Here is a 26,742-nt window from a genome sequence, read left to right on the forward strand (position 1 = left end):
CCGTCAGTGTCGATTATGAGGTCAATGTCCGGATTTAATTTCTCTTCCAGACATTTCGCAGATGTGACCGATGGTAGGTCGCGTTTGAGCATTTTTTCTCTAAGTTTTGTAAGTTCTTTCTCGAAATTGAACTTTGAGCTTTCGTGAGGAAGTTGCAGACCAATAGTATCTGCAATGCCCCAGGCCTCATTAGGCTTAAAACCGAATGATGTAGGAGTGTTGTTGAGCTCATTTTCAACTTCAATGATTAGATCTTGCCAATCACAATGCGAACGAAATGGGTCATAAGTCTTATTAATTTTGACTCGAAGTTTGTCACCTATGCATCTCATCGTTCGCTCAACTGATGAAGATTGAGGATTATAAGCGTTAGTATGAGCAATTTGAATTTGAAAAGAGTCAAGCAAGTCATGCCAAGCACTAGAAATAAATTGAGTGCCATTATCTGTAATGACCTTTTTGATTTTAACTTTATGATTTTCGATATCGAGAATTACTGTGTGCATCTGTTGGCAAATAGACCTCTTCTTTATATTAAAAAGGGTTCGAAGCCAAGTACGATTTGTAAATATATCTTTTACGACTAAAAGATATTTGGGGTCATTTTTGAGCGCTGGTAAAGGCCCATAAAGGTCAACCGATAAGACATCGGCGATAGAATAAGCTTCAATTTGCGCATATTCAAGTGTTTTATGAATGGCGTAATTTTTATTCACCTTGCAGATTATACACATATTACATATGTCGCGAATGTGAGCGAGCGAATTATTGTGATAGTATATTCGGCGAAAAATTACATCGAGTTTTGCTGCTCCTATGTGTCCATATGCACAATGGAGATAATCAATCGTATCGTAAAACAATGTATTAGGTAGGCAAGGTACTTTTGAACCATTTTCGAGCTTTCTATATAAAATTTTGTCTCCAGTCGCATTTTTTACAATCTGGAATTTCGTGAGCTTTATTTTTTGAATGTCACGTTGCTTTTTATTATTTGCTGGAATACGTTCTTCAAGAATTTCTACGAGACGTTTACACATCTCGTCGTCTTTTTGAAATGACGAAATATTCCTGAGGCGTTGATGAAGTTCAGGTATGTGCTCAGCTAAAAATTTAAGCTCGTAAGGTTCAATAGCAGTTTTGAACTCATTTTCCTCGAGGTCAAGCAAATCAGGCTCAGGATGGCACTGATCATCTGAGGAATCTTGTTCAATTTCTTCTGTAGCTTCTGTTCTAAGATGGTCAAGATAGCTTATCTCAAGTTCAGGAGCTTTTATACGATATAAAGCATTGTTAGAGTGAGTCATGTCATAAATCAGATCGTAGCAATTTAAGACAGTGATCCAATGCGCAGCTTTTCGATGTGTCTGCGCAATTTCACGAAAACGATTAATTATAGGCAAAAGGTTAGATCTTACATGAATGCGGCGTCCATGTAGCCACATTTGCAGCTTTTGCACGCATTTAACGAGACACATAGTCTCGCGGTCAAAGAGAGTAAAGTTCCTTTGATGTTCTTTGAAGGCTATAGATACGAACAAAATTATTCGTTTTTCGTCGCCTTCCATGTAGAATAGAACTCCGTTCATCGCATGATCGGATAATTTCGTATCTAAATAAAGGTCTCCTGTTTTAGGAGCCGGTTGAAGTTTGAAATCCTTCCGAAATTCAGATTTCAACTTTTCAAAAGCATTCTGTTGGACTTCGGTCCATTCTACAAGAACGTCACCTTTCGTGAGATGGTAGATAGGATTCACAATTTGTGAATATTCGGGTATAAAATCGCGGTAGAGTCCGGTATTACCTATCAAAGCCAAAATATCATTTTTTGTATTGATCGAAAATTTGCCACGTTTGGTGTGTTTTTTCTCAAACTCATCTAGTTTTTTGATTTTTTCGCTTTGTTTGGCTACTCCTTGGCTCGAGATGATAAAGCCAAGGTGATCGGCGCGATTCTTAAAAAATTGCGTTTTCGTTGGATTTAATTTTAAACCATGATCGTGAATGAGTTTGAATACTTTTTCCAAACGAGCAAGAGTTTCTTCAAAGGTCGTACCGGAGACCTTTACGTCGTCTACGTATTTCGTGATACCGTCTTCGTTAGGAATGACTTGGTTTATCATATGGACAAATTCTCCTGATGAGATTTTGAGACCATATGGTAACCTAGTAAATTCGTACACTTGACCTTCAACCTGAAAAGCAGTGAATTTTCTCGATTCTAATGAAAGAACGAGCTGCCAAAAACCAGCAGTAAAATCAAGCGTACAAAAGAACTTGTCACCGGCGTTATCGTATAACATACTCGCGATAGTATTAGGTTCGGTTAAGACATTAATCAGGTATTTATTGAGCTCATCTGCGTCAAGACAAAGGCGGATATCACCATTCTTTTTGACCACAGGAGCGAGAGTATTTATATAGCACGAATGAGAATAACGAATGATACCGAGCGCGAGCATTTTATTAATGGCTTTTCGTAAAGCTGGTAGAAGTTTCTTGCTGGGATGAAACTTTTCACCTCGCCAAGGTTGAAGGTGTTCTTCTCCTTTGAAATTGAAGTGTACACGTTCGCCAGTGTATTTACCTGGGTTTAAGTCAAAAATATCTTCAAAAATGCTGAGTCGATCGAATCCTTCATTCGCTTGTACTGGTGTTATTAGCCCATTTTCTGCTGCTTCTCTAAGGTCATTTCGCAAATTTTGTATGAAAGTCTGCTGTGCTAGCCGACGCTCTTCGAAAATTTCCTGTTCTTCAGCGCTGTAAGTTGTATCTGACATATCGTCGGAGATATCGTTATATAATTGGTCATTATTTTCAGCGTGTAGTACGAGAGAAAAAACAGTCAGGGCATTCTGGAATTCTTCAGGGTGCATGAATGGAATGTAAAATTTCTCGCAAAAAGGAGGTTTACATTTTGCCATTCGTTTGTGGACGTTTAACGAGATTTTCAAATAGTCCATAGATACACGGCCCATGATGAAAGTTTGACCTGGTGCGTCGAGTATGTAAAAAGGTACTCTGATTTCCTCAGTTCCTAAAATCATCTGGATTTCGACAATATGCGTTGCTGCACGGATCAGGGAATTATCAGCTAATTTTAGTTGGATATTTTTTGAAATTCTGATGAATCTTACCCAACTAGGTGCTTCTTGTAGGAAGGTTTTGATCATTTGTCGAGTCAAAACGTTAGGTAATGCTCCTGAATCCAGTTGCAATGCAACTTTGCGAGCACCAATAATTACTGGAATGACGCAGGCTGCGTCGTTGGTTTTTTCAGTTACGAGTTGAGATGCTGTTGACGGATCTGGTTCTTCAAGGTCGATTGGTACATTGTCTATAGCGTCAATGTATTGAATTTCATGCCCCTTGTTGAGCTTTTGAGCTTTCCAGGTAACACGTTTCAATTGGTTTTTCGTCATTGAAGGTTGACCTTGTTGTTTATTGATTTTTGCCATTAAAAGGTCGCCAAAATTACGATGCAAGGGAGAATCTTTCGTTAACGTTGGATCATTTTGAAGTTTTTTGGCAACTTTTTCGAGTCTTGAAGTAAATCGTGATTTTGTGTATCCGATTTTTAATGGATGAGGGCTGACTTGGATGTTGTTGGTTTCCAAAATTTCAGCTTCTTTTTCTTTTTCTTCGAGAGAGTCGTTATCTGGTTCCAGAATTACGTCAACATTTCGGAGTCTCAATTTATTCATACTTTCTTTGAGTTTATCGAGGGCGTGAACTGATGAAAGTAAGGCGTTTCGAACATCTCGATATTCAGTGATGGATGGAAAGTAGCGTTTGAGTCCAGGGATGTAGTGAAATTTGTATTCAAGAGGTAGCAATTCTGTTTTTGAGCCGACTTTTGGTCTCAAAAATTGTTTTTGACCATTCAGGATCTTTTCTGTTTCCAAAAATTTCATCGCAGGATTGCGCCAAAACATTACTTTGGGATGATTTGCAACTCTCATGAATATGTTCTTGAAATCGATGTACCTATGTAGTTGTACCTCAGGATCACCTGGACATCTGGGTTTTATAATCGGGAATAAAAGAATGATATTTTCTGGTTCTTTTTCTAATAAAGCTGATATGACTGCACGAAGTTGTCTCTCAATTACGCGGTAGGGTTTCTTTGAGTAGTTGAGTTCCAATTGAGCGGCGGAAAGGATGAAATTCGCCTGCTCTGGAAAATGAGCAGAGGAGATAAAGTAATGGAGGTCTTCTAGAGGAATTTGATCTCGTAGGTATCTAGGCAATGGAGATGAAAATGGTGTTTCACTTCGAGCCATGTAATGGGAAATTCCATCGCCAACCCATGTATATTGGTCCAATAGGGATTCGCTGGGGACGTTTGTCACACTAGGAGTTGCCCCTCGGCTGCCTAGTGACTCTCGTTTCCCGAAGACGCTTCTTCTTCGGTGTTGGAATCTGAAACTTTCGTCGTAAGCATTTGAACCGCGGCTGTAATTTGTTGAGAATCAATTTCGTCGGTATTTTCAAAAAGAGTGTTTAGCATATTGCAAACAGCAGTCAAATCAGTAGAATCGTCCAAAGGGGTTTGAATAATCACGTCGTCATCGTCTTCTTCGTCAATTTGAACAGTTTTGACAGGAAGTGGGATGGTTGATGGAGTTTTTGGATTAAATCGTTTCATAACGAGGTTACCTCCTTTGTCGACGTCAAAAGGTTTTGGATAATTAGTCGAGTTGGAATTCGACGTATTTTTGGGTGGTTGAGACGTATTTTGAGTAGGTGATTTCGGATCAGACTTGTCTTTCGGCATATAATTTGTAGAATTTTTATTCGATTGATGAGTAGCGTTATTATTATTATTCTGATAAGTACCGCGGTTGTAATTCGAATTCGTGGTGGTCGGATTATTATTACGTTCGTAATTCGGTTTCGGTGTGCCAGAATTGTTGTTTTGATAATTACCGCGATTGTAGTTCGAATTGGTCGCGGTTGGCTTAAGTTTCTTAGTAATGATTTCGAGTAAAGACTGCAACTGGTCGTTACCCAGTGCTTGCGTGGAAGTGAAGCGCGGTTTTGAAGGAGTTTTATCGGTATAATCATCGAAACGTTTTTGGTTCCTACGAAAAATAATAGGAACTTCGTTGTCCGGATCGCGTTGCATACGAGATATTTTATTCAATTTCGTCAAAAACTGGTCCAAAGTTTGACCTTCTTCGGACAATATCCATTGATATTGCTCGGGTGCTTTTCCAATCAAAATTTCAATGATTTCTTCATCATTGCCGTGGCGATGATGTTTCAGTGATCTAGCCCAACGAGTCATTTGATTCGCCATGTCTTTTGCGTTTTCAGTAACAACAAAGTCATATTGGCAGAATTTCATGGCTTCGTTTTGGGCACGACGATCCCAGTAGAAATCAAGGAACTTTTGTTTTAATTCACGATAGTTGTTTACGTTGCGAACGGTTTCCAAAAATTCTTTACGATCTTTAGTGGCAATTACGCCTTTAAACGCGAAAATTTTGTGCTTTTCGACGGCATTTGTCTCAGCAAAGTAGTCATCGAATTCTTGGAGGAATTCGTGAGGAAAATGCAAGTGCTCGTCAGCAAATGTAATTCCTGCGTTTCTTACCGAACCTGCGTCAATAGCTAACGATTTAGCTTTCGCGGTTTTCGTATGTAGTGGCCGACAAATTGCCTGTTTTACGATGTTTAAATCATTCACCAATTGGTCGCAACCTTCATCGCGAATTTTAGCGTCATTTTCGACTTTACGAAGCGAATCCGAAATTGTTTTAATGTCCATTTTATTTTTGAAAATGTTATTATTCGCATCATTGATATTATTTTGGGTATCTTCCAATTTACTCGATAATTCGGCATATTTCGCGTTGGACATTTGATTATTCACGTCACTTGAAATTTTTACTTCCGAAATTTTATTCTTTAGATGATCCATGTCATTTTTAGTTTCCGAAATCAATTTAGCGTTTTTAGAAGTTTCATTTTTAAACTCGACATGATTTGCGCGAACTTCACTGTGAATAGCTTCGTTCCATTTCCAAGTTTTCTTAAAAACTTGGTAAACTTTATCGTTGGTATTATCGCGCAATTTTTCATAATCGAATGGTGGAGTCACATTTTGAGTACCAATTCCCTCATCAATCACGGAGAAAGGAGCATTTTCATCTTCGGATGAACCCTCTTTGTCTATGATGTGAGAATGGTCACTAAAAGACGAAGTGTCCGAATCAATTGTAGTAATTTTATTTGAATTGTCCATATTCGCGGATGATTTATTGCAAGGGAGACTTTGACGTAATTTATCAAAGTTCAAAGCTTGAAAAGATAACGACTGACTTACCCTACTTCTAGTATTATATGCTGGAGGAGTATTCATATAAGTTATAAGATACTAGCAGGAGAGAGATCCGACAGGCTCAAGATCGATGCACAGAATGATTTTAGTGTCGAACTGGAAACTGAACTTGACCAAGAAAAGTGAGCTGATGGTTCGGATGTCCTTGACTGACTGGTGTGGTTTTTCGGCACTGTGTCAATGCTGGACAATGTCGGCATCGTTACTGTGTCAGTTGGCCAATTTTAACGATGAACTTGACCATGAAAAGTTCGCGATTCGTATGGCCTTGCTAGGTCGGCTGTTCTGTTCATCTCCGAGCATATGATCGTAAAAAATTCTCCAGAATTTTATGCAATTTTTACCTATGGATATGCGGTATCTTTGACGGCATGCTCTTTGACATCTATAACTTATGCTTTGACAAAAGTGATTAGTGTAATTTCGGCAATTAGTACAAAGAGTCTGTAGGGTGGTAGGAAGGGGTAAGCGGTGGTATGAAGCTTGGTGTAATGCAAAAATGTTCGAGAATGATGGTTTTGTTTGTCATAAAGCGATAATTTTATTACACTCAATGCATATGTAGTTGACATAGGTAATGGTTTCTCTTTGAGTTAGGTCAGTTTCGCCGCCTGTAATTTCCAGAAAAGTGGCGAATTTTACATTTGCTTTGATTTTTGCCGCAAATGCTAATTAGTAACCAGACCTTGAGAAACTAGTACCAATGTCAAGTACATAATTTGACCTAAAAATAGATTTTATTATACTAAAGCTTATGGGAAGACGAACTGTCAAGCCATAATTTTGCTTAAAACTATTGTTCTCTCTTCTTACTTCAATAGGAAGAAAAAGTCATAAAATTATGTAATTTTGTCGGCATCTCTTTGATCAGAGAGCCTTGAGAGGGTTTGTGGTGGTCAGGGTGACATTTCCATGCTCGTGTGTGAGACATGGCGTGATGCACACCTTGAAAAAATAGGCTTAAAGTCACCCTCAAGTCGCCATCTTCGTCTGTAAGGACAAAAGGACGACCTAAAACGTGGTCTTTTCAGCTTATTTCATCACGTTTTTCATGATTCTCTGCTAAGAATACAAAGAGATGAAAAATCCACTCTCAAAATTTCGAAATTTTTGGTGTAAAATTTTGATAAAATGCGTTTCGGAAGAGAGAAAATATGCCTAAAATAGTGCATATCACAGATATTTCTAATATCTAAGGGGGTGATGAAATATTCTCCAAATTTGTTCTCGTAATATACAAGGCAATTTCTGGGTAATATTTCAAGTTAATGCTGGTCATTTTTGGATTTTCGTGTTTGAAAATTGTGAAAATCCAAAAACAAGAAGTATTTATTTGGGAACTTATAATTAATGCGTTCTAAAAAAAAATGAATTATTTTGATGGTATCATTTTTTACGAAACCAAAATGATCCTCAAAATAAATTCTGACCATACAGAGAGTGTTTGAAATTTTTCGTCTCTGAGTTACAAAAACTAAAAAATCTGAACACTCTGTGTCTGATGGTTTTAGCCATAGTTATAGTGTATTGTCTTGATGGAGTCATTTTTTACGAAACCAAAATGATCCTCAAGGCAATTTTTATCAAGTTTTTAATGTTTATAATTTTCGCTTTTTGAATTACGAAGTTTCGAAACATCAAATCCTGAATTTTTATTTAAAATTAGGGGACAAATTTTGTGAAATTATCCAACGTGAACTTTCTCTTAGCAAAAAGTTGAGGTTATGATAATTTCAATTTTTGGTGTGAAGTATCTCGAAATTGCAAAAATAAATCTACAAAGTTTCGAAATACTTGTCACCTTGATCAAAAGCTTAAGTCTAGATAAGTTTAATTTTGAATGACTAGGAACAATGCATCAGTCGAATTGAATGGATCAATTCCTTTTCTTCACGAAGAGGGAAAAAGAACTTACCATTGAATAGACTTGTTTTTTCGAGCCTCGAAAATGTCGATGAAATTACTCAATTCGTTCCAGTTTTTGAATTTTTAGATTAGATTGCTTCTTTCTCAATTTGAAGTGATGTGAAGAGTCACGATTTCACTGTGGTTTTCGAGAGGATCGTCTTCCATTGAGGCTAGTCAGACACTCAGTCTTGCTCAATTCGGAAGAGTCTTTTCTCTAATTGCACAGTATACGTCGCAACTTTTTCTACACTTCGTCAATTGGGAAATTACAATTTTCATCCAAAATTCTGAGAAGGTTTTTCAAACTCGAATGTCACCTTTTTCAACTTGTAATGATTTGAAATTTCACGATTCAAACTGTGATTTTCGAGGTGACGATCCTCCTCTGAGACTAGTCAGACACACAGTCTTGCTCAATTAGAGGGGTCATTACTCCAATTACACAATTTTTGTCGCAATTTTTCGGCATTACGTCAGTCCTAAAGGTAACAATTTCGTTTGATTCTCTCGCCATTGTGTTTCAAAGGAATATCATTGGCGAGGCACACATGAATTTTATGAGAAATTTCGACATATTTCGTACTCGAAAAAATTACTTAACCTAATGGAAATGAAATTTGGATTGAACTGTGCTATTGTTCTTAGCTTTCTCTGTTCAATATTAACGATGTAATTGTAAAAAATTACTTAATTTGGGGTGCCAAGATTTGTGAACAAATTCGCAAATTCGGCTAAAAATAAGAAAATTCGTCATAAATAATGCTTACAGGTAGCTTTTTGGTATTTTATGAACGATTTAAATTTTGTAAAAAAGGGATTAGGATAATTATAAAATCTGAAAAGGATTCGTGTGTTTTACTTATTTTCCGACTTACGTAATTATTGTGATGTGAAACATAGAGGTTTTCTGACCAAATCCAGACTTTAATAAAAATCAGTGTTTGGCCAGAAAATATCCGATAATTTTCGTGCACAATATTACATAAATCGAAATATAAGCCCCACATTCAGGCGCCAATAATGTAATGGTCAAAGAGGGAAAGAGTGATATAGGTAAAAATTACGTTAATGACTACATGACGTGATCATTAACAATTTAAATGCCTATGTGAAAAATCCAAAAAATATTCCTTAGGGAGGGAATATTTTCTTAAGAACCAGACTAGCTCAGTGAAAAGGCTCTTGGTCTTTCTATCTAAAACCACACATTATAAATTGAGATTATTGCTACCAAATAAAACTCAAAACAACCAGTATTGACCTCCTGTATTAGGTTTATATTCAATACAAGTCGAAAATCTTATGAATAAAGGATGCATTATTCCTAACTCTAAGAAGGGAGACTGTAGAGGAACAAATCTCTACAGCTCTAAAGAAAATAAGATACATAATAATCATACAAGTATCAATTATCATTTAAAGTGTAATTACGAAACGAGTATAAATGACAGTATTTAGTCATCTCGCTGTCATTTAAATTAATTACGATAAGGTTATAATTAATTCTAGCTGGAGGAACGCACTCCATAATTTGAAAAGGCTTTATTTCATTACCTTACTATTCACGTTAGTTATCTCTTCGGTGGCTCACCAAAACTAGGCCAATCGATAACTATGATTTAAAGTTGTACATATTCATCTGGGTACACTCTCCCAAGTCCGGAAATCGGGAGGTGATCCTAAATACCGAAATATGGGTCACTCCTTTGATTTATTCCACATATTTACGTTAAAATACACAATTTTATCCGAACAAGCGGAGAATAAAATAGATTTAATCAAAGAGCGAGGATGGACATAGTCCATAGTTGACACGAAGTCGGTCGTTGACGAGAAGATCTATCGCGGCCGCGGATTGAACTTAAAGTGAGAATCGACCAGAATTCACCTAGAGACGTACCCTATGCGAATCTGGGAAATGTAGGTAAAAATCACCTCGTAACCTTCAAATCTCAACGAGGTAAAAAAGTAGTTTTCGCGGGAAACGATAGATATTTTAATATCTGCGATACCTAGTTATTATAAGAATAACTAGGTAACGTGGTGAGTACAATAAGCACTACTATACGTAGTGGAGGCATTCCTGCTCATCACAAGTTGAAAAAAATAAAAATTTTACCAAATCACCAAGAAAGCATGAGCCAGATAATTAATGGGGGGGGGGGTCATGCCATGTCAACTCAACCAACGTTTTTAGTCATGCCTTTCGATTTCACTCAATTTTTTTTTACAATATATGCCCACCCAGTAAGTAAGAACCCCGCAATTAGTTTAGTCCCAGCCCCCTCAAGGGGCGAGTAGGGGGGGGCTTCCATTATTTTCACATTGTCTCAAGCTACTAAACTTCAGCAGCCCATTCCTCCAAAACTATGCTACTTTGATCAAAACTGATTTCACAGTTCGAAAGGGAATTGCATTTAGAACTTTTTAAGCGTTTTGAAATTTTCAAAAGTTGAAAGTTCAAATTTCAAAATGGCGCTGTAAGTGGGAGCTACCATTTAAAATTTTGAAAAAATTTCCATAGATGTACCTTTTGATGTTTTTTTGAAGTATTCAAATTTCGAGATTGGATCTCCCAATGGAAGGGAAGCACCTCCCCAAAGGGAGTAAAAGATCAAAAAAGTGTTTTGTTAGTGTGACACATGGAATAGTATGTTTTTGGTGATGCTGAACACGAATATGACGTCAGATTTTTGATTGGACCCCATCCACGGCCCCCAACAATTTTTTTGGACTTTTACTTATTGGGGGAGGTTCTGGGGGCCATGGGTGAAGTCGATTCGAAAAACTAAGGCAATATTTGTGTTCAGCGATATCGAAAACATACTATTTCATGTGTCACACGAATGTAACCATTTTGGGGGGGCCATCCCCTTTGGGGAGGTGCTGGAAGCTGTGGACGGATCCAATCAAAAATCTGACGTCATATTCGTGTTCAGCATCACCAAAAACATACTATTCCATGTGTCACACGAACAAAACACTTTTTTGATCTTTTACCCCCTTTGGGGAGGTGCTGGGGGCCGTGGATGGAATCCTATCAAAAATCTGATGTCATATTCGTATTCAGCGTCACCTAAAACATAGAATTAAATATATCACATGCCCCAGATTTTCTTTCTAAAGTTTCACCCAAAATTGTGTGTGGGGGTGTTCCCCCTCCATTGAGAGATTCCATCTCGAAACTTGAATATTTCAAAAAAGCATCAAAAGGTACATCTGTGGACATTTTTTCAAAATTTTAAATGGTAGCTCCCACTTACAGCGCCATTTTGAAATTTGAATTTTCAATTTGAAAGTTCAACTTTCAACTTTTGAAAAATTCAAAACACTTAAAAAGTTTTAAATGCAATGCCTTTTCGAACTTTCGAACTGTGAAATCAGTTTTGATCAAAATATCATAGTTTTGGAGGAATTGGCTGCTGAAGTTGAGTGGTTGGAGACAATGTGAAAATAATGGAAGCCCCCCACCCACCCCCTGAGGGAGCTGGGACCAAACTAATTGCGGGGTTCTTACTTACTGCGAGGAGAAAAAACCAATTTTGAAAAAACAGTGCAGAACATGGTCAAGTTTATACGTGCCAAAATTTATTTTGAACCGTTTTTATGGCACTTTTTGAAAATCTGGAATTTCAAAAATATAGCTGGAGGCTCTAGAACGAGTTTGAACTCACCACCAATTGACTATGATCATGTTTAACTTGGAGTGTAAATTAAATTTTATCTGTTCAACTTCATTGCATGAAATTTTCAGGAAATCTCAAGTTTCATAAGTCTGCTGGAGGCTCCAGAACTGCTCAAAAGATTCAAAACCGTTTCCAATCGATTTGGCAAGTCGAAAATAGGATACATCTCAAATTCCAGCTTTTTTGGTGAATTTAGTAAAATTTTGATTTTTTTTTAATAATTTTATGGTCAAAATTTAATTTTTGAAAATCCACCAAAAGTCGAAAAATGTATTTCAGTTTCTGGTTAAAATTTTAGCCAAAGGCCAAATCACCTCGCTCACTGTACTAGAGCTTTTCAGCTTTATAGGTCAATTTCGTTAGATTTTGATTGTTTTTTCATTTTTGGACAAAGATTTGATTTTTTTTAAAACACACCAAAAATCAAAAAATGCACTATCCCTTCTAAATATTTTACCTGGTGATACATTTTTACATGTTTTTTCAATCTCCTAAGCTTTGTCGGTTCGAAAAAATTTCTCACAGTTGAAATTCGTCCCTGAGGCCCATCCCCCTTGCGGAAGGGGGAAGGAACCCAAACCAGAGATAAACCAATTTTATGCTCCTTGTCCATGACTTTATTGCTCCTCTGAGAAACGTATGGGATTCCTGAAAAGTCGCGATTACTCGCTAAAAAAATCAAGGCACCAGCCCCCTCGTCCCCTTCTTGGTTCATCATCGACTGGACATCATGAGAAAGGAGATGCCATTATCATCCGCGTGGAAGATTTCATCGACGATTGTTTTTTACGTTTTTTCATCACCCAGAATAAAATGTCGTATTTACGGCAAACAAGTTAGGCAATTTTATTAACACTTTATTAACATGTTGATAAAATTGCCTATCTTGTTTGCCGTAAATTCGAGTTTCTTCATTTCGAGCAATCTTGAAGGTTGATGGCTGTTGATAAAATCGTTTTAAGATTTTTCACATGTGCCAAGAAATAAATGTCTTATTTTCAGGGGTGCCCAACCAATCCAGATCCAAAAAGTGGATGGGCATGGTACCCCAAAGAAAATGCTTTAAAAAAGAGCACAGCTGAGTGGAATGAGATGCTGTTTTCGGAATTTGAAACTAATCTGAGGGGATTGAGGCGAGAATTTTAGTCAGATGTGTGCTCCGAAAAATGGATCAGGGGTTCCCAAAATGACACACTTCAATTTTTTAAATAAAAAAGGTAAAACATAGGACTAATTGAATTTTTTTAAAACTTGCAAGGAATTTTGTACACTTTCCAGGGTAATTTAAGGGAATTTTTGGAAACATTTTCAGATGCGTGTATCTTGGCTCGAATCAAATGTTTTTGGGACCTAAATTAGGCTAAAATTCGTCAATTTTTCAGTGTTTCGTGATTCTTCCATATAGATAAATGAGCGAGCTAATTTTTTTTCAATTTGATTTGCTAAAAATTCATTAATTTTGAAATAATCATCCATAAAAAAATCACGAGTTTCGAACACTAAACGAAAAATAATGTAGAAAATGACCCGAGTGTATAATTTGAACCCACAACATTCCGTCATTCGTTCAATGTCCAAGAGAACTAATGCAAAACGCAGACAAATACATTACTTCTAATCTTCTTAAATAATACTTCCAGACTCTAGAGACATTTTGGCCTCATTAAAGGCGAAAAAAACTCCGAACCAATAAAAATTCACCTCTTTTAGCTACCATGACCTGAAAGCACGCTCGCAATGCACTCGAATTACACCCCAGCTTAATACGAACGTATTTCCTTAATTACTTTGTGGCCTATGCAATCGTCCTCCGTAGCTCATTACTTGCAGGTGGGAGGGTGAAGCCCGATTCGAAAGAAAAGTGAGCTTCGAGAGCGAGCGGAACGAGTAAGAAAACTCGACCAATTAATCCATTCGCGCTTTGAATTTTTCTGCGATTTTTTTCTTCTTCTTCCGATCCCTTCCTCGTTCTGTGTACAGCGCCCGAATTAATCATTCGGAATTAAACGTGTATTCATTAATTGTCGGCGCGGCGCAAAGTTTACAGTTTCATTAAGAACTTTGCTAGTTGCTTGCTTTTTTCTCTCTTTTTTGCTTTAATATAATTAATGGACAAATAAAAAAATAATTATTTGCGACTTTGATAAATTACCAGCAGATTTGCAAATAGCATAATAGTGTAATAGTTTCGCGCCAAAATTGTACCAAGAGTATATTTTTGGCAATTGACTCGACTTCTTAGATAGTATACATACGTACGAGTTGGTACAGCAGGAAGTACGATTCATTTGCATCGTTCTCGTAGCATTTCGGACATGGCGAAATGATGCTGAGAGCGACTGAGCAACCCGGAGAAGAATTTATGTAACGAATTATTAGTCGTAAAAAGATGAGATACTTGAATGGGTAGATCTTGGGCACACATACACGAGTAGGAGTACCTACTATAATAGGTATATCTAGGTACACATTCTACATAGCTAAAGGTAATGTGTACACGCGTAAACCTTCTGCCATAAACTACCCATAGCCTTTGCTAGCAGCGGAACGTCGTTCGTCGTATTGTCGAATAATAAAATTTACTAACGACGACGAATTCTTCGGATGACAATACCGCCAAATATTCGCAGCCATTTCGAGCTGCACACTTTCGCAACCATACCAGCCCAACTTGTGTCCGCGAATAAACAATTGTAGCGTAAATTTTTAAATCGTTCATATTCGCTATTATACGAGTATATACTCGTATTCGGCGCGCAAAAGCAGTTTCGCTGTACGAGTATACGAGTAAGGCTCGACGACCTTTGATTACCTCGTATAAATTCGCTCGCACCGTACATTGGTGGTAATTTTTTTTTGGTCGCCGGTTTACTCGTATTTCTCCCTTACTGTGGGGGTAATTTTCACTGATAACGATGCATTCGTCGTCGTCGTCGTTGCGGTGTATGATAAAAATTTATGACGCATGAATTTATTAATGCTCGTATATCGTATAAACAACGTTGTTGTGTAATATGAACATGCACGGGTGCTATTTCAATACAACACAATACATATACCTAATAACGCAGCATAAGTACGAGTATAATAATCGTACATTTTACACTCGTTGTATCGACGTAATGTTACCTACCACGTATATTTTTATATTACACGCATATTATACGCAAGAGATGCTTTTTCTTACAGCTTTAGTTGCTCACATTGCCAACTTACTACACATTTTCTTCATCACATTACACATTATAATACTACGAGGAAAAAATCGACAGCGGTGGTGCGATTCTCGCGATAATATTGTCGGTATTTTCTCGCGGATAAGTTGTGAAAGAATGGCTGCAGAAGAAAAATTTCAACCAATGGTACTTGAAAAGCGTAACAATTTTCAAATCTTGCCTCGCATCGTTCTGTAAATTCGACACTTTTGAAATTATCGAAATTTTCATCTCAACATACGCACATACTGGCTTGTTTTGGAATTCGTTTATTTTTCTGGAGTACTTTTACTATGCGGACTACGAACAAGATGTTCGCGATCGAAATCTCGTTTTGTTTGAAAACAATGACGTTTGTTCGCGAAGCAGAGTAGTGATTCTTTTGACGATAAAATGAATTACTTGATGCTCGATTTAATCATTCTCGAATACTGTAAATGTTGACTGTGCAGCAAAGAAATCCCACAAAATATGGTGGCAATGAAGGCATAGGCCATTCAAAGGATCTGGAGCATTGGAATATTTTGCTTCTACTCATAAAAAAATTTAAAAAAAAAAACAGAAAATTGTAGTCCTTTTCCTTACAATTAAGTCGTAATGTCAAGTTCTCCCCACCCCCACCCCCACCCTCTCCAGTTCAAAAAATGAACAAATCCAGTTGAACCAAAAATTGAAAATTTTTCTGTCAAAATTCTTCTGAATAATCCCCTTTACAGGAAAAAACCTCCCCTGATCCCTCCCACAGACGTTTGAACGATTGCATGAAATCCCTCCTCCTAACTTGAATTGAAAATGGAGTAAATCGAATTGAGAAATTTTTTTTGGAATTTCTTAATTTTGAGTTAGAATTATTCTAAATAACCAACTTTTCGAGGTAAAAGTTTCTTCCGTCCCCCAAATTATGCTGACCTTCCTGTATTCCAGGGGGTGGGTGGGGGGCTTCCATTATTTTCACATTGTCTCGAGATACTCAACTTCAGTAGCGCATTCCTCCAAAACTATGATACTTTGATCAAAACTGATTTCACAGTTCAAAAAGGTATTGAATTTTGAACGTCTTAAGCGTTTTGAAATTTTCAAAAGTTGAAAGTTGAACTTTTGAAATGAAAGTTCAAATTTCAAAATGGCACTGTAAGTGGGAGCTACCATTTAAAATTCTGAAAAAATTTCCATAGATGTTTCCTTTGATGCTTTTTTGAAATATTTAAGTTTCGAGATGAGATCTCTCGATGGAGAGGAAGCACCCCCACCCCCAATTTTGGGAAAAACTTTTGAAAAAAAATCTAGGGCATGTGATACATCGAATTGCATGTTTTTGGTAACGCTGAACACGAATATTACGTTGAATTTTTGATTGGACCCCATCCACAGCCTCCAGCACCTACCCAAATGGGGTAAAAGTTCAACATAGAGTTTTTTTCGTGCGACGCATCAAATAGTACATTTTTCGTGACGCTGAACACGAATATGACGTAAGAATTTTGATTGGACCCATCCATGGCCCCAACGCCTCCCCAAGGGGGTAACCTAAAAAAAATGGTGTCAATCGTGTGACACATGAAATAGTATGTTTTCGGTATCGCTTAACACGAATATAGCCTTCGTTTTTCAAATTGACCTCACCCATGGCTCCCAGAACCTCCCCCAATTGGTAAAAGTCAAAAAAATTCATTAGAGGCCATTAATGGGGTCCAACCAAAAATCTGACGTCATATTCGTGTTCAGCGTCACCAAAAACATACTATTTGATATGTCGCACGAAAAAAACTCTATTTTGAACTTTTACCCCATTTGGGGAGGTGCTGGGGGCTGTGGATGGGGTCCGATCAAAAATTCAACGTAATATTCGTGTTCAGCGTTACCAAAAACATGCAATTCGAAGTATCACATGCCCCAGATTTTTTTTTCGAAAGTTTTTCCCAAAATTGGGGGTGGAGGTGCTTCCTCTCCATCAAGAGATCCCATTTCGAAACTTGAATATTTCAAAAAAGCATCAAAAGGTACATCTATGGAAATTTTTTCAGAATTTTAAATGATAGCTCCCACTTACAGCGCCATTTTGAAATTTGAACTTTCAATTTGAAAGTTCAACTTTCAACTTTTGAAAATTTCAAAACGCTTAAGAAGTTTAAAATTCAATATCCTTTTGAACTGTGAAATCAGTTTTGATCAAAATACCGTAGTTTTGAAGGAATGTGCTGCTGATGTTGAGTACCTCGAGACAATGTGAAAATAATGGAAGCCCCCTCCCACCGCTCCCTTAGGTGGTTGGGACCAAACTGATTGCGGGTTTCTTACTTACTGGGTGGGTAGATATTGTAAAAAAAAATTGAGCGAAATCGAAAGACATGACTTCCAAAATCGCATTTTTTTGGTCGAATTGACATGGAATGACCCAATGTGAAAAAATCAAAGTAAGTAATAATTTATTTAACTGTGTTTGGTTCAAAAAAATTTCTACTGGTTGAGATACCTGTACTCGTATTAGAGAAAATTCAAAAAAATAGAGACCGAACTATTTTTTCATAAAAATCCAAACCATAGGGGAAAGGGTAGTGGCAAAAAAAAAGGTTGAAAATAAGAATCACTCCAAGCTTCACCTCTCCTCTTCACACCAACAGTACCTATACAAGAAAGATTGATATGAATCCAGAATCGTAAATTTTCCAAATTCAGGTTGTAAAACTTTGCATATAGGAAGGGGCTAACCTCTCAATCTACCAAATAGTCTACGTTAGTATAAAAAGGAATGGTTATTTTAATAAGTAATTTACTTTCCTCGCTCGCTTTCAAATTCCATTTCGTTTCAGTCAATTTAATTGAAGTTTCAGCATATATCTCAATTCCAGTGGAAAACTCCACGCATAAGTATCGCTGATATGATAATTCCGCGTTATATTGAAATACATTTGGGACTAAATATAGCAAGGCAAAACTTATTTCGACTACCGACGAGGACACTGATATTATATGGACATTAGTTGACGACGACTACGCAGCATTGGCGAGTCATGAATTTACAAGAGATACGGGAAACTGAATGTAAAAATTCACTGATGAAGGACGACGCCTGTTTTTCGAAATAACATGTGTTGAAAGCTCGAGGGTGCGTTCGTTTTATGGTAAAATTTATAACGAAACGTAATGCTTATAGTACGTATCACTTATTTGGTTCAAACGTGTCCTGGTTTTTCAGCAAATACATATAAATATACATAATCGAGTGACACATTTCAATGGTCTGTTTTTTTTTGTTTTTTTGTTTTTTTTTTAATTCTTTCGTATTCAATTAACGATTAGGTAGCCCATCAGACAGAATTTCAGGTTATTGAAATCTTTGGTACCAAGTAGGTATACAAAAAAAAATCAAAATTTCTTCTCCAAAATCCGTTGAAGAGGCTTTCGAACCGTTTTGAGCAGTTTTTGAGGCTCCAGAAAATTTTTGAAAGTAGCAATTTCCACAAAAATCTGCTGAAGCCTCCAAAACTGCTCATAAACTGTTGAAAACCTCTTCGAATGAATTTGGAAAGTCGAAAATAAGATGTAAATCATAGGTCAAAATTGTGAAATTTTTATTTTTTCTGATTTTGTACTGGATGCCAAATGGATTTGATTTTTAAAAATTTACTCGATGTATTTTTACATTTTATTTAGATTTAGCTTCGTCCCGTTCAAAAATCTTTTCCTCCGGGTGTGATACTTCCCTGGTATTGAAAACTCGTTTCGAAAATTGATATTAAGTGAGTATTAATTCTTTCCATCTTCATTCCAGGTTTTTATTTCTCTTAGAAGCTCGTTTAATACCAGCCCCAAAGAACATCAAAATTCATCTTACGAGTCCATATCTACTGAAAAATTATCCGAAGGAACCCTTTATTTTTATTTTTATTTTATTTTTTGTAATTATTTACGTGGCAGCCAAATCAAGCAATCGATAAATTAATTTCAAAAATTGAAGGATTTTTGTTCCCTGGAGACAATTTGAGAACCCTTGAAGAACGTGAAAAATAACAGAAAATATTTTTTTCCTCTTGTTCGTTGATAAAACACGTACCTTGCATTATCAAAGAAAGAAAAAAGCAAAAGAAATACGAAGCAACAAAAATATAATTATTTTTTTCAATTCCTTTGAAAGTTTTCAAATTTTTCGAACATTGGAGAAGCAAGTGTGAGGGTGCGGAAGGGAATTAAACATTCAAATTACAGAGCTGAAATTTTTGCTACGGTTTTTTGATGTTCGGTAACTTTTTTTTCTATTACTCGTACTAAGAATTGAAAAAATCTGCATTTAGTTACATTCCATCGCACGTTATAGTAAATGATATAATTTGTTCCCATAAAATTATTACAAATCGAGATAGGAAATTCTCATCATGTTCATCGTGCTTTCGTTTTAAAAAACGGGGGGGAGGGGGGGGGGCTGTGTAATTGAGTGAAAATCTTACGAGCTTATGATGATTGTAATTCGAACACGCTGAATGACGGTTATACGTGGTCACGAAAAAATTGTAAAGACCACGATAGAATAGGGAACGAAATACCGAAACAGGTAAAAAAAAATTGAAAATATCGCCGCAGGTTTATAGGCTTTAGTCCGATTATACAAATACCATAAATTTTATTAGCGACTCGGTCGCTAAATTACCAGCACCGACGCGAGGATTTATCCACGATTTGACTTATTTAGACCTAGTGAAACGTGTATTAAAAAAAGTTTTGAATCAGGTACCTACTCACCACTCACTCGTAAATTTTTCCTGCTACTAGTGCTGTACGGAGGAGAGGAGGGTATATATATTTTTCCCCGAGCAACGTAGATTTTCATCAAAACTTTTGGTATATTTTTTTCAGCTCTAAACATCGAGAAAAATAATAACTGGTGGGAAAGTGACAGCGCGCAGGGTAGATGCTATAATGCCAATCCCTTCGACGAGTATCGTTGTGGTATTTTGTTGATTATTATAAAAACTAACAAACACAGGTAGGTAGCCAGAGCTGCCTTAATATGTAGGTACTGAAAAACTGACATGAATGTATGTACTTAACATGTATGTACAGTACACGTAACATTTGAAACGGATTTAGGTCGATGTACTGTTGATATTTTACTCCCTTAGGGTTTGCTCCCATCAAACAGACGGGCGTGATTTTTTTTCCTGCTCTATACGGTGAACTTTTCATTTAGCATTATTGAAATGTACACACGCGAGTCTGATAACACAGAACGAGTAAAGTTAATTCCCATTGCCATCTCCTTCGCATGTCTCACTCCTCGGTTGTCTTTGTCGACATCGTTGCAACAGCCACGATACCGACGCTTTAATATACAGTAAATTGATAGAGTAGCTTGAACTTTGCGACTGTTCGGTGCACGATGCGGCGTTCGCCAGACTTCTGCAACCTGTAGAACACGTACTTGTTCGCCTTTGGAGACGTTGAAAGCTTTCGAAATGTCACACAGCTGTATGTACCTATAGCTTACGTTTTTTTTTCCATAACGGTGTGGAATTAGCGACTTTGAACAAATCAACGACTACGACCGCAGAGTATTTGCAAATTTTAACTAAGCCCTGTGTTTTTTTTCCAGCGTTGTAATCGTCTTAAGAAATTTCATTTTTATTGCGATTAAACGACAATTTCTATAAATTGTTAAACGGTTCGTTGACCATGTAAAAAATGAGGACAAATTTGTTCAACTGCTATGATCTCTTAAATTATGATAGATATTATTTAAAATGCGAGAAAGTCACAAAAATTGTAAAATTAGGGAAAACGTTGCAAAAAATATCAAAAGTGATCATAAAATAGTTAAAAAGATCGTCGAAATTATTTTTAAAATCCACCTGTTGGAAACTAGTAGTTTTTTCATTATGGAATTAATCTTTTTCGAGGTAATGATGGATGGGAAGGGAAGATAGTGCCAATTGACCCTTTCTAACTAGATTCAGAACATTTTCGAAGCGAAAAATTAGCTGATGATTGAAAAATTGAGGATCACAGTAATAGTCCGGCATATGACAATAGGAGTAATTGCACCCCCCCCCCCGATCCACCAGAACAACTTTTTTCTTAAAGAGGACATCCTAAGGAACATTTTAAAGCAAACTTGCCCAAAAAAAATTGGCCTTACTTACAAAATGGCCGCCATTTTGTAAGTAAGGCAAACTTTTTTTTGGGCGAGTTTGCTTTAAAATGCTCCTTAGGATGTCCCCTTTAAGAAAAAAGTGGTCCCGGAGGGTTGGGGGGGTGCACTTACTCCTATTGTCATATGCCGGACTATAAAGTAACTGAAATTATCTACTAGAACTTAAATCACCTCACCCATTTTCGCAGCTTGAAATACGAATAAATCCACCTCGTATCGAACAAAATACATGTGCCCTACTTGAGATCATTCCAAAGAAATACAAAGAGGCAATAAGCAAGTGGACATGTTGAATAAGCTGCCGATTTGATGCACCGTAAATACTCGAAAACACGTGTTAAATAAATTGCCTATCTGGTTTGCCGTAAATACGAACTGCTGATATTAATTTCAATTGAACATATTACTGCAGGGATTTTTTTTTTTTTTGAATCCTATGTACTACTCAACCTACATAAAATTCTTGATTTTATTATCAAAAGTTGGATCTTTCAAAACAGATACAGATGGTTTCTGGTCTTGGGTCTACCGAACTTGATAATTTGTTTTCTATAAATTTCTCCACAACGCATGATCGAGTTGAGTTAAAGTTATGGAGGAAAGGAGAGCTCAACGTTTTTATACAGCTCAAATTTTTGATTGCGACACACAACTTTGAAGCCTCATTAAATGAAGTCGACCGAAGTTGAAGTGAATCAGCTTTGATCGTTTTGAAGAAAGTAAATTACCTATATGAACACATCTTAATCGAGCCAACATACACCCACAAAGTACACGTATCTTCTTCGAACATCAAACATCCAATTTCACGAAAAAAAATAAAAATAAAAATTTTTTCAAACCCTTCAAAAAATCCCATTCAATTTTCTAAAACCCAAATTTTACACGAAACAACACTCGGTACCACTCCAACGTGACAATTTTTTCTAGCACACTCTAGCACAATTTTTTTCCACCAACGTCAGCGCGCACCGCTGGGAACTTCACGTCAAGCTGAAGCTGAAACACATCCTCGTATGTACTATATGGATCTACATATCAGTCTCCGGTATACACATTACACCATATACAGCGCAGCGGTATATCCAGTAAAAAAAATCCCTCGTCGCATAGAACGAGATAGTACCTACCTAATTCGCATTTAGCCAAATAATCACACATACTGTCACGGTACGTTTCTCAAACGGGTCCATTATTCATGGCTGAAATTCTGCATTAAATTAACTGTCACACGTTAGACCAGCATACATGTAGCAGCGGAGCAGTTGTAGAAATTGTGGTTTCACAGTAGCGACGATCGTACGATGAGGTGGGAAATTATGTCACACTGTAATATTTCCTTTCTTTTATTTATTTTTTTTTTGCGCTCGTTGCTGTAGTTTTTGTTTGTTTAGTTTTTGAAATACGTATAATGTGAAATTTTTTAATGATTTTACACGCTGTTGCCTCGTAATGTATGTAACCCTTTGGGACCATAGAGAAGAATCTGAAGGATGAAAATTGAAAAATTTCATTGTAATGGGAAGAAGTACAATTTATTTTTAAAATTGAGGTTTACTCGAGATCTCATTTTGGAAATTTAAGGAAGTGCTCAAAATGGGCATTTTTTCTATGCTGATTTCCAAAATAAATTTTCGATGCAGGAATATGAAAATTTTCAAATAATACCAACATGAAAATCGGAAAATTTTAAATAATATATTACGTCAAAAATTTTTGAAGCCAAAATCCAAAATTTTGAGAAAAAATAAAAAGTGATTTTCTGTACCTACGAGTTGTGACAATTGCAATTAAGCGAGTGACATAAAAAGATTTTTGGTTAAAAATAAAGAGATTGACAGTGGGGATTTTCATTTGAAAATAAAATATACCTATAATGAATATATTTTGGAAATTAAATCTCAAGGTCGTCCAAGGTCCATTATGAAAAATTTAATTTTTTGTAAAACTTTTCAAGGTCATCACAAATTCAACTTTTTTACTATTCAGGCAATTTACCTTTTTGGAAATTTATTGTATATTTTCCATATAAAGGAAAAATTTAACTCGATGATGAAAACAGTGACGTGTTCTCGTTTTCCAAAATGAACAAATGAGAGAGAGAGGGAAATGGGTAATTCTCAAAAAAAAAAGGTCAATTTTGATATGCATAATTTTGAAAAACAAAAATCATTTTTTTGGAAAATTTCAAATGGGAATCATTTTGTATAAGTGTCCCAGCTCCCTTTTGTAGTGTTGGCCTCAATCCAATCCCCCCACTATGGGCCCTGACCCCTACCCCTCCACTAAAACGGCGATAATTAGGATTCGACCCTCATAGATGTGTAATATGTCGATTGATATCTATGTTTTCGAGGTCGTAGAATTCGAATCTGGAGTTTTTTTTTTTATTGAAGTGGTGAGTGAGACGTGGGGAGAGGGAAAATGTCAAATTTTGCTTATATTATCGTGTAATTAAACGATAATATATGTCGGTATATGTTTTCGAGGCCGCAGAGTTTGAATCTGGTTGGTCCAATCTATCTTACTGCGACCCAAAATTCCAAAATGTTTGACCCTCAGTGAATGAGCTTTCACATTATAGATTTTTTAAAACTTTTATATTTGAGCTTTCTGTGGACATTTTTCAAAATTTACAGGATGAGATTTTTAATGGAACGACCTCGAAACTCAATTTCGAAAATAATTGTTTTTCCACATAAAAATCCCTACCGTCAATCTCTTTCATTTTTAACCAAAAATTTTTTTAATTTGAAAATTATGTCCCTCGCACATTTGTAATTGTCACAACTCGTAGGGAAAGAACATCACTTTTTAATTTATCTCAAAATTTTGGATTTGGGCTTCAAAAATTTATGACGTGATATATTATTTAAAATTTTCCGATTTTCATGTTGGTATTATTTAGACTAACTGATAGGTGAGCTTAAAGCTCTAAAAATTTCAGCTTTTTTCGCCTATTACTCGGAGAGATGAAATAACAATATTCACGACGACGTCTGTATGAGAACTGTTTTTTCAATATTTCTTTTTAAAAGTACACAAGAGTAAAATATTGTTAAAGATATTTCCATGTAAGGTCTTAAGTGTATAATAAGGGGATACAAATAACCGCAAACCTCCACCCATTCCATCTCACCCTCCATTCTCGAAGAATGTACGTCCGCCTAAAACTAATGTGGTGCAGGCGTGTGTCTCTGTTAATTGATTTAGTTTTTTTTTTTTTAACGATAATGCACACATACAAATGTTGCGATCCGCTTTCGTGGGAACCGCGAGAAATCACGTATATTAAACTTTGAACTCTACCATAACAAAATCTATTTTTAAATCCTAATATTCTAAATCGTATTTCTAAGTAAGTATTTTTTCTTTAAAATAATGCATTAAGCATCAACACTAACTTTTGGGAAAATTTTCGTATCTCTACATCGAAAATTCATTTCGGATATCGGGATAGAAAAAATGTCCATTTTGAGCATTTCCTCAAATTTCAAAACAAAATTTTGAGTATAAACTTCAATTTTTAAAAAAAATCAGCTCAACAAAGTTATACGCCTTCCCATATAATGGGATTTTTCAATTTTCATTCGTCAGATTCTTCTCGCGTCTCAAAGGGTTAAACCAGAGGAAAAGAAGTACTTACTTGGAGCGTAAAGTAAGGGAGAAAAACTTTATACGCGGTATCAAACTTTATACATAGACATACAATACAGCTCGACGAATACGTATAATCTACTGGCGTATTGTTTTATATACCATAATTACACATGTACACTCATATACGTATACATGTTATACTATACGTATATTATAAAGTCCCAGTGCGGCTGCGGCCGCGTACGTACGGCGAAGTAATTTTAATTTAGCTAATATGCAAATGATTCGAAGACTTTTTAGAGAGACTTGTCTTACATACATTACATAGCTCGAGGTAGACGCAAATACACATACAATACATATGTACGACTACGAGTATTCGCAAAAGACACGGCGACGTGTAAATGTTATAAAACATATGTAAATATAAAGGTTACACGAAACGCCGAATTTCAGCGCCAACTTGTGACAGCTCGCCGTCATTCAATGTCACGCTTTTCTAGATTAAATTTCACACAAACGTCGCCGCTTTTCAAAAATTAATTTTTATCGTCGCCCAATATGAAACAAAATATACGTAATGCTCAACTTTTCCCAATACCCATCGAATGTAGAAAAAATACTCGTACAGCGAAAGAAAAATTCCTATTTTCCGAGCACGTCGATACAACTACACAGCAAATAAAATACGTAGGTATACGTAAACGTCGAAATACGATACCTACGATAGAATTACGATATATACTACGACTACAAGTAGGTACATTCTCTTTTCTCTCTTGTTATTTAATTCGTGGTGGAAAAAAGTGATACTTTCTTTTTGCCAAGTAAAACGTTCCATCATAAACACTCGAGCAGAAATTCTAATACTGTTTTCACACCTTATCTACAACCAAATACCATTTCTCAGTAAAAGGAAAAAAATCATAATAAGTTTATCGGAATTCTATATCATACAACACAATTTCAACTATCTACGAATTCTCTCGAGCTTTTTTATTCTTTACCAACAACATCCTGGAGCGTTTTTTATTGTTTTAATTTACCAAATACCGAAACAATGAATTTTTCACCTCTTTATTTTTAATTTTTTTGAAAGATTTCGTTCGCAATGCAAACTGCTAATTTGAATAGATATTTTTCATCGTGAGCTTTTGTGAAAAATAATTAATTTTGGATTTCATTAATATATGTATTAAGAAGCCAGAACGATCTCAACGAACTTAAAATTCATGGGCATACTTTTTTTTTATTTCCACTGAAAAAAAATACGATTCAAAAATTTAATTCGTCGTCGCAAAAATATTTTTTTTTACTGCTTTAGATTATTCAACAGCTGTTATACCAACTCGTTGACAAGAGAAATTAAATGATTAAAAAATCGCCAATTAACCATTTGTAAAAAAAAATTGATAAATATAAAAAAAATTTCAAAAAATCTTGTAAGAAAAATAAGCTAAAAAAAATACACAGTTTCAAAATACTCACGTTGTAGCAATTCCATTAAATGCCAGCGGCAAGAACACGGTAACAAAACTCCAAAAATGTAAAACCAATTTGTAAGGCATTTTCGCCACGAACCGGTTTTACCGACGCTTTTAATTCTCACACAAAAAAAAAATGAAACCGGTCTGCACAATACCGGACGAGTTTCCAAGATGGAAAATACGATTAGGAAAGAAAAAACGAACTCGGCGTTTTACGTACGAGCAGAAAAGTACTTGGTAAAAATTACCATTGGACGAACCATGCCTGCGATAGTTGAAACATACGCAAGCGACGAGGAAACGAATGTATATCGCGAGTTTCGTTCAACAGTCCCAACTCTTCTCTCGAGCACAA

General features: G+C 36.1%; 1 protein-coding gene across 2 annotated transcripts in view; it reads right to left on the bottom strand.

The window, feature by feature from the left end:
- LOC135833965 (glycine receptor subunit beta-type 4-like) overlaps nt 1-26,742 on the bottom strand; it is a 258,934-nt gene extending 232,192 nt beyond the window's left edge. Inside the window, exon 1 of one of the 2 annotated variants that reach the window (XM_065347798.1) lies at nt 26,389-26,742. In XM_065347798.1, the coding sequence (XP_065203870.1) occupies nt 26,389-26,468 (80 nt within the window). In that variant the 5' untranslated portion in view covers nt 26,469-26,742. The remainder of the gene's footprint in view (nt 1-26,388) is intronic. The other variant, XM_065347800.1, reaches the window with a different exon arrangement.

Source organism: Planococcus citri, chromosome 2 (assembly GCF_950023065.1).
Source record: "Planococcus citri chromosome 2, ihPlaCitr1.1, whole genome shotgun sequence".
In the NCBI taxonomy this organism is placed as follows: domain Eukaryota; kingdom Metazoa; phylum Arthropoda; class Insecta; order Hemiptera; family Pseudococcidae; genus Planococcus; species Planococcus citri.